At 33.3% G+C, this 15,079-nt stretch overlaps 2 protein-coding genes across 15 annotated transcripts in view; one reads left to right on the top strand and one right to left on the bottom strand.

Annotated features, from left to right (window-relative positions):
- Nucleotides 1-483: 483 nt before the first annotated feature.
- LOC128211269 (kinase non-catalytic C-lobe domain-containing protein 1-like) overlaps nucleotides 484-15,079 on the top strand; it is a 51,918-nt gene continuing 37,322 nt past the window's right edge. For 9 of the 14 annotated variants that reach the window (XM_052915856.1, XM_052915865.1, XM_052915863.1 and 6 more), the window contains exons 1-2: nucleotides 1,174-1,499; nucleotides 11,075-11,147. The gene's annotated coding sequence lies outside the window, so the exon portion shown is untranslated. Of the gene's footprint in view, nucleotides 748-1,173; nucleotides 1,500-10,491; nucleotides 10,511-10,557; nucleotides 10,692-11,074; nucleotides 11,148-15,079 lie in introns of those variants that run through there. The other 5 variants (XM_052915858.1, XM_052915860.1, XM_052915862.1 and 2 more) reach the window with 5 other exon arrangements.
- On the bottom strand, nucleotides 8,098-8,607 carry LOC128210742 (AAC-rich mRNA clone AAC11 protein-like). The gene has a single exon (XM_052915094.1). It carries the CDS (start codon nucleotides 8,605-8,607, stop codon nucleotides 8,098-8,100), a length of 510 nt encoding a protein of 169 aa, XP_052771054.1.

The following is a 15,079-nucleotide window of genomic DNA, read 5'->3' on the forward strand; positions in this document are numbered from 1 at the left end:
AAGCTAATTTGAACTTTTTCGTTGATGATTTATTATTCCTACAAGCATTTTGTTCACATTTCACACAAATTAAAAAATGATGTCTGACCCTGTAAAAGGAGTATATAAGGGAGTTCCTTTAAATCTAATTTACGCTAGTGTCAGATGTTTCAAAAAAAGCTTAATCATAGTACAACATCTTGCATTCAAATATTCATTGTATATCTAGACAGTGTCATATGATTTTATTCACATGCTAAATTTATATATTTCCCATGATGAAGGTACATTTTGACAAGAGTTTTAATGAGAACGTAAATGATTTGGCAATAAAGAGGAGTAAATGAAATTGCTCGTAAATAAGGACACGAAGATGGTCCTGATATAACATATGCTTGAAGTATTTGTATATACTTTTTATGCTCCAGTGGCCGCCTCGTTTTAGTTAAGTTGGTGTATTGTTGATGGGTGTTGATAGTTCCTGAATTGGATAATTATACAAATTAAAATACAATTTCAAAGGATAAATTTAACAGTAGCATTGTGTGTGTTTATTTTAAAAGCAAAAGGTCTTGAGATTAAATGGATACTTTTTATTAAGTGATTGATGCATTTTAATTTTATACTATACAATGAAGTGTAAAACTTAATGTATACATTTTAGCACTACCTTTGGATGTTAAAAAATAACAATTAAAAAAAACATTTTTTTTTTTTTTTAAGTGAGACAATTAAGTTGCTCTCTGCTGGATGATATCATATGCAAAGGTATATAATGTTATAAGATTTTATGCATTTATTTTATTTTATATTAGTTTAGTTTTTAAAGGTTCTTTACAAAACAGCCAGATATCACATTGTATTTCTATCATTAAAATATTTATATATTCCATTAAAATGCCAGTGAGTATAAATTATTTATTAGTGATCAAGTTATAATGAATAATTATGACAATATTTCAAGGTAGATGCATTTTATTATTTCCACGGCTGGAATTTCATCTGTTTAAAAATACAACTGCATGATTTTCATCAATATTTCTTTCAATGAAAAGCATTGTGTTGAAATTTAAGTTGAAAAATGAAGTAGTATCAGGTATTGATAATTTAAATTAGTCATACTTCAGTTATATCCCTTTGTAGTGAATAGGACATGCGTCAACTTGCATGAGTGTTTGTTTTATAGGAGAGACGGTTAATACCTTCCAATATTTGTCAGTTGTTTTTCACAATGCATGAGTGGAATTTTAGATTGTTAAACTGTGGCTTAGATTAACACATTGTTGTTCAGATTATGTTTAATTTGGCTGTTCAGAGATTTTAACGGGAGGACTAAGAATTTAAAGGCTTTAACTGTATTTTCATATTTATTTATTCAGAAGGAAAATAGGTGAAACTTACACTTTTCTTTAAGAAGATATTTGATTGATTGAAATGTAAATTATGTTTTATAAATGATCTTTGGATATTTTTGGTGGACGTTAAATGAATTTCAAAGGATTTGAATAATTGAGAAAATGGTATTTATAAACTTTATTATTTGATATTGATTTTGTCTTTTTTGTTGATATTGTTTTAAGTTGTGATGTGATCAATTACTTTGTAAAGTCCTGCAATATTTAGAGAAGTTTTGGATTTATTTTGAAAGAGTGTTGGATACTTTTTTTAATAGTATTTTAATTTAATTTTAAATATATTTTTACTGAAAGTTTATGAAACACTTGTCCTTTGAAGGTAGATATTTATTGGCCTTTATAATTTATACAGGCTTACATAATAACACAGGTCATGTTTGATACATTCTGTTGATTTTTATTAAACCATATAAAATGCTTCTGATATAAAATGTTTATGTAAATTGCCAGTTTGGTTATGCTCCATGGAAAGTAGGCTCTTTTTCTTTTTATAAAATACTTGCTCTATTTATGTCAGAGTATGAGCTTCCAATTTCATCTTAAGATAATTACAATATTTTGATGAAAGAAAGGGTATGATATTTATACTTTGTGAAAACTATATGAAAACATAATAAGCAGAACTCATTATTTTTTCCAATATTTTGGTGCATGCATAGTGACACTCGCTGCAGTGAATGTGTAACAATTTAGAAATACAAACCTATCATTGATACCAAAATGCGTCCCAAAGTTCTTAAGTCTTAGGAAACGCTGAGAAGGACATACTGTTTGATTAGCTGATAAGTTTGGTAGTCTTATAAAGCGTGTACGCAATACCGTAATACCTAGCAAACTTCAAAGGGAAAGTTTGGTTCAATTTATACATTGAATGTTATATTGAATTAATCAATACAATCCAAATCTATCTAAATTTTGATATGAGATGTTTAAATTGGTTGTTCTGTGTGTATGTTAGTGTTTAATTTTGGCGATCGATTGAAAATGGCCCAAACAGATATTTAGTGTTGTACCAAAAAAATGACTCACTATACCATCAGAATGGATAAAGATGAAATTAAGCACCAGGGCACCGATTCCTCAAAACTACTTAAGGCTGTAATAATACAACCCAGCTTACATGTAGCTCACTTATCACTTTTTCCTACTGTTTAAGTTATCTGTCAGATTAGCATGAAAAACAAATTGAATTCATTAAAAACAAACGAAAGTAAGGAATTTTGCTAAACACAATAAGCTTCTTAAGTATGTTGAGCTAAAGAAGTTATGAGAAATGCGGGCCAGGAATTTGAAAAATCATTTATGAACTTCATTTTCTCATTGAATTATGCGGAAAAAGTATGTAATTGTTTAATTTTTGTCCTTTTAACTTTTTTTAATCAGTACAATCAGAATCACGCCCATGATTATATTAATTAAGACATTAGGGTCAACACTAGTTATGCCCCCCGTCGAAGAAGAGGGGTAAATTGCTTTGCACAGGCATGTCGGTATGTCGGTTGGTCGGTCGGTCGGTCCGTCGGTAGACTAAAGCTTGTCCGAGTGATAACTCAACAATTCCTGGACGTATGGTCATCAAACTTGAGATGAAGGTTGGGCCTGACCAGTAGATGACCCCTATTGATTTAAGGGCTCATCGGGTCAAAGGTCAAGGTCACAGTGACCTTTAATGGTAAAATACTTTTAAAGCTTGTCCGAGTGATAACTCAACAATGCCTAGACCTATGGTCATCAAACTTGATATGGAAGTTGGGCCTGACCATTAGATGACCCCTATTGTTTTTGGGGGTCATCGAGCCAAAGGTCAAGGTCACAGTGACCTTGAATGGTAAAAGGATGTCCGAGTGATAACTTGACAATGCCTGCACCCTTGGCCCTCATTCTCGACTTGGAGGTTGGGCCTGACCAGTAGCTGACCCATATTGTTTTTGGGGCTCATCGGGTCAAAGATCAAGGTCATAGTGACATTGAATGGTAAAAGGTTGTCCGAGTGATAACTCAACAATGCCTGCACCCATGGCCCTCATAATTGACTTGCAGGTTGGGCCTGACCAGTAGATGAACCCTATTGTTTTCGGGGGTCATCGGGCCAAAGGTCAAGGTCACAGTGACCTTGAATGGTAAAAGGTTGTCCATGTGATAACTCGACAATGCCTACACCCATGGCCCTCAAACTTGACTTGGAGGTTGGGCTTGACCAGTAGATGACCCCTATTGTTTTTGGGGGTCATCGGGCCAAAGGTGAAGGTCACAGTGACCTTGAATTGTAAAAGGTTGTCCGTGTCACTACTCGACATTGATTGCACCTATGGCCCTCAAACTTGACTTGGAGGTTGGGCCTGACCAGTAGATGACCCCTATTGTTTTTGGGGGTCATCGGGCCAAAGGCCAAGGTCACAGTGACCTTGAATGGTAAAAGGTTGTCTGAGTGATAACTCGACAATGCCTGCACCTACGGCCATCAAACTTGAATTGGAGGTTGGGCCTGACCAGTAGATGGCCCCTATTGATTTTAGGGGTCATTGGGCCAAAGGTCAGGGTAACAGTGACTTTGAACGATAAAAGGTTACCCGAGTGATAACTCAACAATGCCTGCGCCCATGGCCCTCAAACTTGACATGGAGGTTGGGCCTGACCAGTAGATGACCCCTATTGATTTAAGGGGTCAGAGGTCAAGGTCACAGTGACCTTGAAAGCAAACTCGACAATTCCTGGACCTATGGTCATCAAACTTGACATGAAGGTTGGGCCTGACCAGTAGATGACCCCTCTTGACTTTGGGGGTCATCAGGCCAAGGTCAATGTCACAGTAACCTTTAACGCAAAAAAGTTAACAAATCTTCTCCCAGTGATATCTCAACAATGCCTGAATCTATGATCATCAAACTTGACATGTAAGTTGGGCCTGACCAGGAGATGACCCTTATTGATTTTAGGAGTCATTGGGTCAAAGGTCAGGTTCACAGTGACCTTGAATGCGAAAATGTTTCAAGTGATAGTTGGACAATGCCTGCACCCATGGCCCTCAAACTTGACTTGGAGTTGTGTCTGACCTGTAGATGACCCCTTATGATTTAAGGGGTCATTGGATCAAAGGTCAAGGTTACAGTGACCTTGAACGAAAAATGTTTGTCTGTGTGATAACTTGTCAATGCCTGTACCCATGGCCCTCAAACTTAATATTTAGATTTTTGGTGACCAGCTGATGACTACTATGGATTTTGAGGTCATAGAGTCAAAGGTCATGGTCATAACACACTCTATCCTCAAACTTTGAATGGTCTTAATCTTAAAACTGCCGCAACGGCATACAATGTTAGCGACAAATCAGCTGTCATTTCGGTCCATGCATATTTCATTCAATTGTCCATATAATCCTGACAACATGGCGCTCAGGGGGGGCATAATGTTTGACAAACATCTCTTATTAATTCATAATTTATGTCCTTGTTATGAACTTTCAATTAAATTATGGAAAAACAATTAACTGGAATGGTGATTAATTCATATTGTAGTTTGTTAAATGTTTGAATCAATTTGTATGAATGAACTCTGATAACTGTATTCATCATGGACAGTAGTTCCAACATTTTATTGTTTGTTTGTGATCCCGATGGTCAATACTGAAATCAATTCAGGAATGTAAATATCGGTATCATTCATTCGATAAATTACGAGCAGTTGACATTTCTACCTGCTGGATTAAATCGTGCCATGTATGGACATTCACATTGTGAAAATTTGGTATGGTAATAAATATGGGTTTTATGATATGTATGAAACGTGAATTATTATTTACAATATACACAGTGAAATATTTGTGTACGGTGTGTATTTGCGTACAGTATTTTAAAGGATTTGTTGTCATAGAAGATGATTTATAGTGTTAAAACTTGAACTGAGTTTTAGTGAAACTTGATGAGTGCAATATAATTATAAAGTAATTATGAGTTTAATGAAGGAGTTGGTTTACGGAAGATTTTGCAAGTGTAAAATAATTCTGCACTGAAACTTTGATGCAAAATTTGCTCATGTGTAAGACATAACGAACTTTTTATGACCAGTTTGCTGAGTAAGAACATAATCTTTACACTGTTGTCAAATACATACAATGTACGTGCCATATTTCTGGATACAATTCCAGGGGATTTTGACATTTTGGTTTAGAATTCCATTAGACCAGGGGATTTTGACATTTTGGTTTAGAATTCCATTAGACCAGGGGATTTTGACATTTTGGTTTAGAATTCCATTAGACCAGGGGATGTTGACATTTTTTAGAATTCCATTAGACTAGGGGATTTTGACATTTTTTAGAATTTCATAAGACCAGGGGATTTTGACATTTTGGTGTAGAATTCCATTAGACCAGGGGATTTTGACATTTTTTAGAATTTCATTAGACCAGGGGATTTTGACATTTTTTAGAATTTCATAAGACTAGGGGATTTTGACATTTTGGTTTAGAATTCCATTAGACCAGGGGATTTTGACATTTTGGTTTAGAATTTCATTAGACCAAGGGATTTTGACATTTTTTTAGAATTCCATTAGACCAGGGGATTTTGACATTATTTTAGAATTCCATTAGAACAGAGTTTTCTGATGAATCAGAATCCAGAAGTATTTTATTTTTACTTTTATATAAATCACTTTTCATCTTTTTAACTACTGTGATGATATTATGTCACATACAAATATGATACAATTGTAAAACATAATATTTCATTGAAAGAAATATATAAGAGAAAAGTTAATGGGCTTACCTTCCTCCAAATTCAATTAAAATATTTTGCTTACCATCAGAATTATGATTTTTAGACAAATTAAAAATAATGAATGGAATTATACTAATATATATATTAATATTTTTAATTTCTTCCATTTCCCAAATATTCATATACCAGTATGTTTGCCTTTGATCATTATAAGAAATAAACATTATGTATGACATATTATACGACTCGTGGCATTGTCGAACATCACCATGACAACTTATATCCTGATGTTCTTAGTACTGAAACATGGTTCAACATAAAAGCCTGTTAGTTCTTTCATTTCTTTTTAGATTTGGAGCTTTGTTTGAAGGTGTTCTAGGCGTTCTATGTTATTTAATATCTTTTATTTTCCATACTGGTTGCATGTGCCTGAAAGGCATGTACGTTGATCAATAACACTGTTTTTGGGTGAAAATGTTCTGGGTTCAAAATGTTCTTGGTTCACAATTTACCTACATCTCCAGATCTGAAGCTCTGACAATGTAAACTGGGCCCATATCATGGGCAGCTTCAGGATTACATGTTATAGGAGCCTTGGGGCATAACTTTTTGACTTGCGCCCCTTCCTCAGAACCCAAATTTAATTGATTTAACGTTTTGGTATTGGATATTGGGGAGAAATTTCTAACAATATCTAGACCGAAGTGCATTTTGGGCATATTTTATTACTTTTTTCTCCTATATTGATATGAAAGGTAAACTTGGATGATTTTTTTTTGGTGGGGGGACCCTGGTCTGCTAGTGCATATTTTTTCTAATGTCTTGAGCATAAGTTTTAGAACAAGACACAGAAAAGCAAAAGAAATGTTGTAAAATTGCTATTTAAAGGCACAAAGATGGTATTGCTGTATCTGTTACAATTCTAATCTATTCTACATTCAGGCACTATATTTTGCCAACATTAGTTATATTTTTGATATTTTGAACCATTTAAGATTTTAGCCTGAGTCTGAAACCCAGTTTCAGGATGTTAGTGAAAATGGACCCAGCATGCAATGGACCCTCTGGCTGTTTCTAGAGTTATAACAAGAGCTACCTCAGTTTATTTCTTGACTTGACAGGACAAAATCTAGGGTCTCAGAATTGATTGATTCATAGTCATGTCCTTGGAAAGGGGGTTTATTTTATATGCCCACTGGCCCATCCATCAGCCCCAGTGAGAGTGTCAGTGTTATAATGATGTTGGATACATTACATGTACAGAATGTAACCCTGTTTATTGCTACCTTTGTTCTTTGATGTATATCAGTGTAAAGACCTTCATTAAAATCCTTTTATGAAGATCAGTAGTAATATAAACTGTTGAGGTGGGCTGAATTGAACCTGCAATCCCTTGGTTGACAATCAAGTGTCTTAGCAGTAGATCCTGGCCTGGTTGACCAACACACTGCTATGGTTCTAACAGTTTTCCTGGACATAACATTTATCCACAGATTGCCTCCCAAATATCTTTTTGACTATCTGAGCAACTTGAACAAAATGTTTTCTTTCACATTTGGCTTTGTTTGAAGAATGGATTTGTCTTTGCATAAAGGAATTTTTATTTTGTCAATTGTGCATTAAGTTTGTGTTTAAAATTACAGTTCATGCATTTTAAGTTGGTTGTATTTTATATGATGAAAAGGTCATTTAATAGTGTTCAATAACGGAGCCACTTGAATCTAGGTATTTCTTTGTTCGGGTAGAATAATGAAGACAAGTTTCAAGCATTGTTATAATGTCTTATTGATTGAAAATTGATTTGGGCAGCCACTTTGTACCCCCATTGAATGTGATCAATTATGCATACATTTATCTGTGGTGATTGAGCAAGTGCATGCTTATTTGATTTTACAGAATGTGCTATTTTGTGTGTTTTATTTGATTGTTGCAATAAAAAGGGGGTTTTGTGTTTGGAGCAATGGAAGTTTTTTATGTCATATGTCTTATCTTAGAATAAAAATAACTAGATTTATTGCCATCACATTTGTGTCAGCAATGGCTCTGTTGTCAATTGTGTCAGCAGTTGCATCATTGTTGTCATTTGTGTCAGCAGTGGCATTGTTGTTGTCATTTGTGTCATCAGTGTTGTTGTTGACAATTGTGTCAGCAGTGGCATTGTTGTTGTCATTTGTGTCATCAGTTGCATTGTTGTTGTCATTTGTGTCATCAGTTGCATTGTTGTTGTTATTTGTGTCATCAGTGGCATTGCTGTTGTCATATGTGTCATCAGTGGCATTGTTGTTGTCATTTGTGTCATCAGTGACATTGTTGTTGTCAATTGTGTCAGCAGTGGCATTGTTGTTGTCATTTGTGTCATCAGTGTTGTTGTTGACAATTGTGTCAGCAGTTGCATTGTTTTTGGTCAATTGTGTCAGCAGTGGCATTGTTGTTGTCATTTGTGTCATCAGTGTTGTTGTTGACAATTGTGTCCGCAGTGACATTGTTGTTGTCATTTTTGTCATTAGTGTTGTTGTTGACAATTGTGTCAGCAGTGGCATTGTTGTTGTCATTTGTGTCATCAGTTGCATTGTTTTTGGTCAATTGTGTCAGCAGTGGCATCATTGTTGTCATTTGTGTCAGCAGTGGCATTGTTGTTGTCATTTGTGTCATTAGTGTTGTTGTTGACAATTGTGTCAGCAGTGGCATTGTTGTTGTCATTTGTGTCATCAGTTGCATTGTTGTTGTCATTTGTGTCATCAGTTGCATTGTTGTTGTCATTTGTGTCATCAGTTGCATTGTTTTTGGTCAATTGTGTCAGCAGTGGCATCATTGTTGTCATTTGTGTCAGCAGTGGCATTGTTGTTGTCATTTGTGTCATTAGTGTTGTTGTTGACAATTGTGTCAGCAGTGGCATTGTTGTTGTCATTTGTGTCATCAGTTGCATTGTTGTTGTCATTTGTGTCATCAGTTGCATTGTTGTTGTCATTTGTGTCATCGGTGGTATTGTTGTTGTTATTTGTGTCAGCAGTGGCATTTTTGTTTCATTTGTGTCAGCAGCAGCATTGTTGTTGTCATTTGTGTCGCCAGCAGGTTGTTGTTGTCATAAGTGTTAGCAGCATCATTGTTGTTGTTATTTGTTTCAACAGCAGCATTGTTGTTGGCATTTGTGTGAGCAGCAGGGTTTTTGTTGTCATCTGTGTTTTATCTTTGTCAATGTCTCCTAAAAATGTTTACTTTTGGACATTAATACTCACAAGTTGCGTAAGGTATTCAAATGAATTTAAAATTACACCTGTTACCTATCTACACATATGTTTAACAAGGCCCTTAACTCTGGGTTAAATAATTGTTGAGTTATGCCCCTTGAAGAAAATCAAACTAAGCATTGGCATCCATTCTAGGTGCATTTGTTTCATTGTGAAATTATAAAAAAACATTAGGTAAACTGTGGAATGTGAATGAAGCAATCAATAGCTGCAGTTTAATCAATGCTATATTTGGTCTCCTTTGCTGTGATTTTCCTTCTGATCGTTTGATGCATGCAGAATTACAAGGGACTAGCTACGTCAGTCCTGCAAGGAATTCGGCCTTCCTATCTGCGCAGCCTCCTTTTTTATCCTTTTTTTAAATGTTGCTTTACTCTAAACTAGTTTTTTTATATGTAAAAGTACATTTTATCCCTAAACAAAATAGCTCCTTGACTTTGTATTGATATTCTATGTTCATTGTTGATTGCCTGTGAAATTGACAGAAGAATAGCTGGACAACAACAAAATATTATAAAGTGCATTTGAAATGTTTGAGACTTCCTATTGGACAAAAGATACACCATTATGAAATATTTCTGTGTTAATTCTTGCTTTACTAAGGTATTAAGCTGGAGGCAGCCGATATCATAATGGCAGGGTCATGAGCGTAAACACTAATATAATATTGTGCTGGCTCGCGCTTGTGGAGCCTACTCCTTCAACTTCATATTTTGATACTTTTGACATTGTTACGTTCATTAGAATAACAATGATTCATTTGCTGTTATAATTGTGAACAACTGCGAAAGCGCGTAGTGTTTTTCATTATTTACACGAATAATGGCAATTATCACAAAAAAGTATAAAGAAGTGTGTTTCAAGGCATGAACTACCTATTCAATCATTCAATTAATCACTCGTAATGTAAAACAACTTGTAATTAGCCATTCTTTGTTAAATGTAGCATTTATTTGGGTGCGTTAGAATTTAATGACCTGGCACAAAAAATGGCCAGTAGATGGCATTAAAGTAGAATCGTGTATGGTGAATACGTTGGGATTACTTCTTTTGTACCGATCTGTCAAATTGCCAATTTGATGATTATGGTTGAATTAAGAAATGTGCTGAAAAGTTTAAATAACAACTTGAAATCGAACACAATTTAGTGGTACCTAATACTTACTACTATGCTGGTTTTGGAATTTATACTATATTCGGCATTTCATTAGCTCTTTTGAAAAATTGAAGTGTTTAGAGTAGGAAATGTGCTTAAATATATCGGTAGTTGAACATTATCTATATTTGCATTTACAAGTTTTACATTAATGTTTATGGGAATTTATATTCAGGTATTTATATGGTGATTGGTTTTTGTTTGAAATAGACTTGAACTTTGATGTCTTTAAATTACTGTTAGGGACAAAAATAAAGTGTTATTGATTTTACTTTAATTGGAAGTCTGTGTGAGTCATCACTTATCATAAGAAAGTATAATATTTCCGTTTCATATCTTGTTTATTTGAAAAACATGAAAAGAGGCCTGATTTTCCTTACTTCACATTGCGTGATCATTTACCATAATGAGAACACAATTCATTATAATTACTTTCAAGGTTTTTAATTTGCAATGCATTATTTTGGCTTAATTTATTTTGCCTACTCATTCACTGTTATAAGTAAATGACTATAACAAGGTGAAGAAAAATTAAAGCAATTCTAATTTGCGTTTCAGTTTATTTCTGGAAGGTGGATTAGCGAGACAATATGACGTGCAGAAGATAACCAAACTTTCTCTGCTATAAAAGGTATTTATATTTATTTTCAATTATCGTATTCTTAGACAGAAAAGCAAGAGATTCAGTGCCATACCTTTGTGGTCCGTTTCATCATCATACAATATTTTTACATTGGGAACTTGTACATGCAAGGCCAAACACGCATCTTACCAACCAAGTACATCAACATACTATGAACATACTTCCTTCTATAAATGGAATGTTATACTATGAACCCACGTCCGCCTACAGCGGACTGTTACATTATCTTGGAACCATTCCAGATATACATGAATTTTCTTGGTACACCCACATCGTCATTGTAAACATTGATTGCATTATGCCTCTCGCTTTAAATGGCGCAAACAATTTTTTCGTCAAAAAAGCATTACATGAAAGAAAATTACATTAAAGCTGCACTCTCACAGATTGTCAGTTCTGACACTTAAACTTATTTGTCTCAGAACCTGCTGATTTGGGCATCAATGCCTTCAATTCAGTCATATAGGAAAATTCACAATAGGTCAGATCTTGTTTGGTAAACCATCGAAAATTTCATTTTTCTTACAGCATTAGTCCAGCTTTTAACCATAAAACATCAATTTCAAAAGTAAATATGATAGAATTCACTCTGAATTTTTGTCAGTAGTCTTATATAACTCCTGTTTCCATACATTTAAATAAAAAAAGCTGTCAAAATGATCAATGTGGGAAAGTGCAGTTTTAACATAATACCGTAGATCTTATTTCATATCACAAATTTAGAAATGGGTGTGTTGATGCAAGAAGTTATTTTTAAGTAATAACTTGTTTACTACGAGATTGAAATTTATATTTAACATGGTTTGAGCTGAAATTGGAAAGCCAGATGTAAAACTTTTCAAGGAACACTGGCTTTATTGGTACAAACAAAATAAAATTAGCATGAAGATTGTGCAATTATTAGTTAAAGTTCGTCCCCACTGACAAAATATGACTGCATCCTTAAATTTCATGTCACTTTTAGTAACAAATTATGGTTAATATTTTGGACGATTTTTTTTATTTAAATTATGCGTTGATTTATTATCCAATATTTGTTTGCCTTTTAAATAGTTGTATAAATTTAATGAAATTGATAAAGAGTTTACTTTCCTATCAAATCCCTTATGACTGCGCAAAAACTTGAAAACATGTTTAACTCTCGAAGCAACTGTTGGGGATATTAAAATGTACTTTTTGTTTATGCTCATATCTTCGCTAATGGGATCACTGTCCAGATTCTGATTAAATCATTTAGAAAGCGTGTGTTCAAGAAAAAGACCTCAAAGTTTGATTTAGTTCTTAATTTATTCAGCAGATTGTTGGCTTATAGAGAGACGTTTGCACAAACACTAAGTGTTTTTTATATTATTTTTGCTTTAATTAACAATTGAAATGTTAGCTGAGCTGTGCCAGGCTAATGCTGATTCAATGGTTTCATAAAAAAATGAACAAAAACGTTTACTTCAAATGTCACAGTTGGAAAGGTAAACTTTCTATATTTGTGAGCATGATAAGATCTCATAAAGCAGTGGCATCTTTTCTGTGTCTGTCAATTTTTATCTGCCTATAATATGATAATTATCTGTGAACTTCTAAATGACTGTCAGCCATGCAGAGTTTAATTTTCTCATCCTTTAGAAGATGAAGATGGGCAGATTAAGCTGTTGGACCCAGTTTCATCAGCAAATTTTGGCCATCTAGTAGTCATACCATATATGTCCTTGTCAACGTGAATGCATAGTAGACGCAATCGGATGAGTTTTGCTTGTATTTTGATTGTTTTTTTCACTTAAACAATGCTTAACCTTTAGAAACTAAAAAATAACTAAACTATCATATATTGGCCACCATTTTGTTTACAGCCAACCTTCTGACATCATTTGTATAATCCACTACCCTATTGATCAGGGATGGTTACACTAACCAATCAAGGAAACCAAAAGAATAGTTTCATAACTCCAAACAAGGGGAGTAAAAAAGGCATGCAGAGGGCACTTCTATTAGGACATATATGGTACCTAAGCTGTAGAGAAAATAATTGCATGATTTTCTTTCAAGTAGACATTTGGAGAAAGCAATTGAGAACAGTTTTAGTATTGTGAAATTGAAATATAATTGTCCTACATGTGGTGTTAGTTGAAAACTTACTGTCATCATTCAAAGCAGCCATGCTTGTATTTTGAACAACATGATTGGAGATTACTTGCACTGTTTTGAACTGCCATAATGATTTAACTCTGTAATGGTTCCAGATAGGTGATGAAATTGAGACACATTTCTGTTTCAACAATATGATTCAAAATTTAAGTTTCAAACTATTTATTGCTTATAATTACTTGTTTCTTTTTTATATTTCTTGACATAAGCGTATAAAAAGTAAGTCCCGTTACTCTGGACAAAATTCTTATTGAGTTATGCTCCTTGCTAAGGTGCATATTGAAATAAAAATGTCAAAACCTTGCAAGTAATAAATGAATTCAAAATAATTGTTACAATTACTTTTATAGGATATTTATTTTAATAAATTACATCATGCACTTATGTTGAAACACAAATATTTCATTGATTCATATTGTTGAAAGTTTTTCTATTGAAGTACAGAACAACATTAAATAGTTTAATGAATGCCGTGCCCAAGGGGCAATTTTCATTTAATAATTAAACAGTGGTAATATAATTCATAGTAATCATTCAAGTTACTTTAAACGCTAAAAGTAATTTCTCAATTTATATCCTTGAAATGGCAGTGGATCTTTATTGTCTTGTCATTGTGAACAGATGTGTTTAACTATGAAACTTAATATCTGAAAAAAATTGTATTATACCTGAACATTAGAATAACTTTTCAGGCATGAGAAAATAAGTATTGGTTTTCACTTATATCCCCGAAAAACAGTGTTTTCACTTCTGACAATAATGTATGCGAAAACTTGAGACCGATCTGGTTTGTCCGATATTTTTTAGTCACTATAGTTGTGTAGATCATAAAATTATTATTATACATGTGCCTCAAATGACCTTGAAATATTGTTGTATATTGTTTCTTTGTTTTATGTGTTAATTTATCAAAGATTCCATGCAAAAACTTAAAATGGACATTTGAAAGAAATTGTTTCACTAAAATAGTTTATGGTCTAAGGTAAAAAAACCACAACAGTGTTTCCCTGGTTAGTTGACACCAAAGATTTTTTTATACGCCTAATGGTATGGATATTATAATATAACTTTCAGTTAAAGTCACATTTTGTACAGATAGTAAAGATGCTTTCTCATGATATTCAAATAGACATTTATGAAATTTACATGTCACTCAGGTGACAATGTATACTGTTTGTTGTATCGTTTATAAATATTATATTTCAAGATTATATTTCAACCAGTCATCTCAATTCAAGATTCAACAGACTTAGGTCGCCTATTTACTATTTTGTTCATTATTAATTTGCTTTGTGTCTGTTATAGTATGGTTTAAGTGTATTGTACATATTATACCATGTAGATATAATACCAAACCCTTTAAGAATGATAAATAATGTTTTAGATAGAGATTACGTTGGGCGATTACGGTCTAGTTGTTGTGAATTTTGCTATACTAAATTCATACTGTGAATTTGATAGATTTTGACAAATTGAACGAAAAGAGGCTTATTATCGAGTCTGACAACAGTAGACATCATTGAACTGTGTGACCTAGCAAAATATAAGTTCGGCAATATTAAGAATTCCATGTGGTAAATATTTTTTATGGTATTAAATCGTTTGCAAGTTTGTAGTATTAAAATGATAGAATCTATGTTCAATTATATAAACAATATTTCATGTGGTTTAAAGGAAGCTTCTATTTTATTAAATAGATTAAATCATATTAATTTGCAAATATGTTATTAAAATATTTGGAATTATAGGTTGAATTGTATAAACGATATTTCATGTGATTT

The sequence above is a fragment of the Mya arenaria genome, chromosome 12 (genome assembly GCF_026914265.1).
Source record: "Mya arenaria isolate MELC-2E11 chromosome 12, ASM2691426v1".
Classification (NCBI taxonomy): Eukaryota; Metazoa; Mollusca; class Bivalvia; order Myida; family Myidae; genus Mya; species Mya arenaria.

What these genes read in the sequence shown, in the direction of transcription:
- LOC128210742 (XM_052915094.1), bottom strand. Translation starts at nt 8,607, where the DNA reads ATGACAACAACAATGTCACTGCGGACACAATTGTCAACAACAACACTG.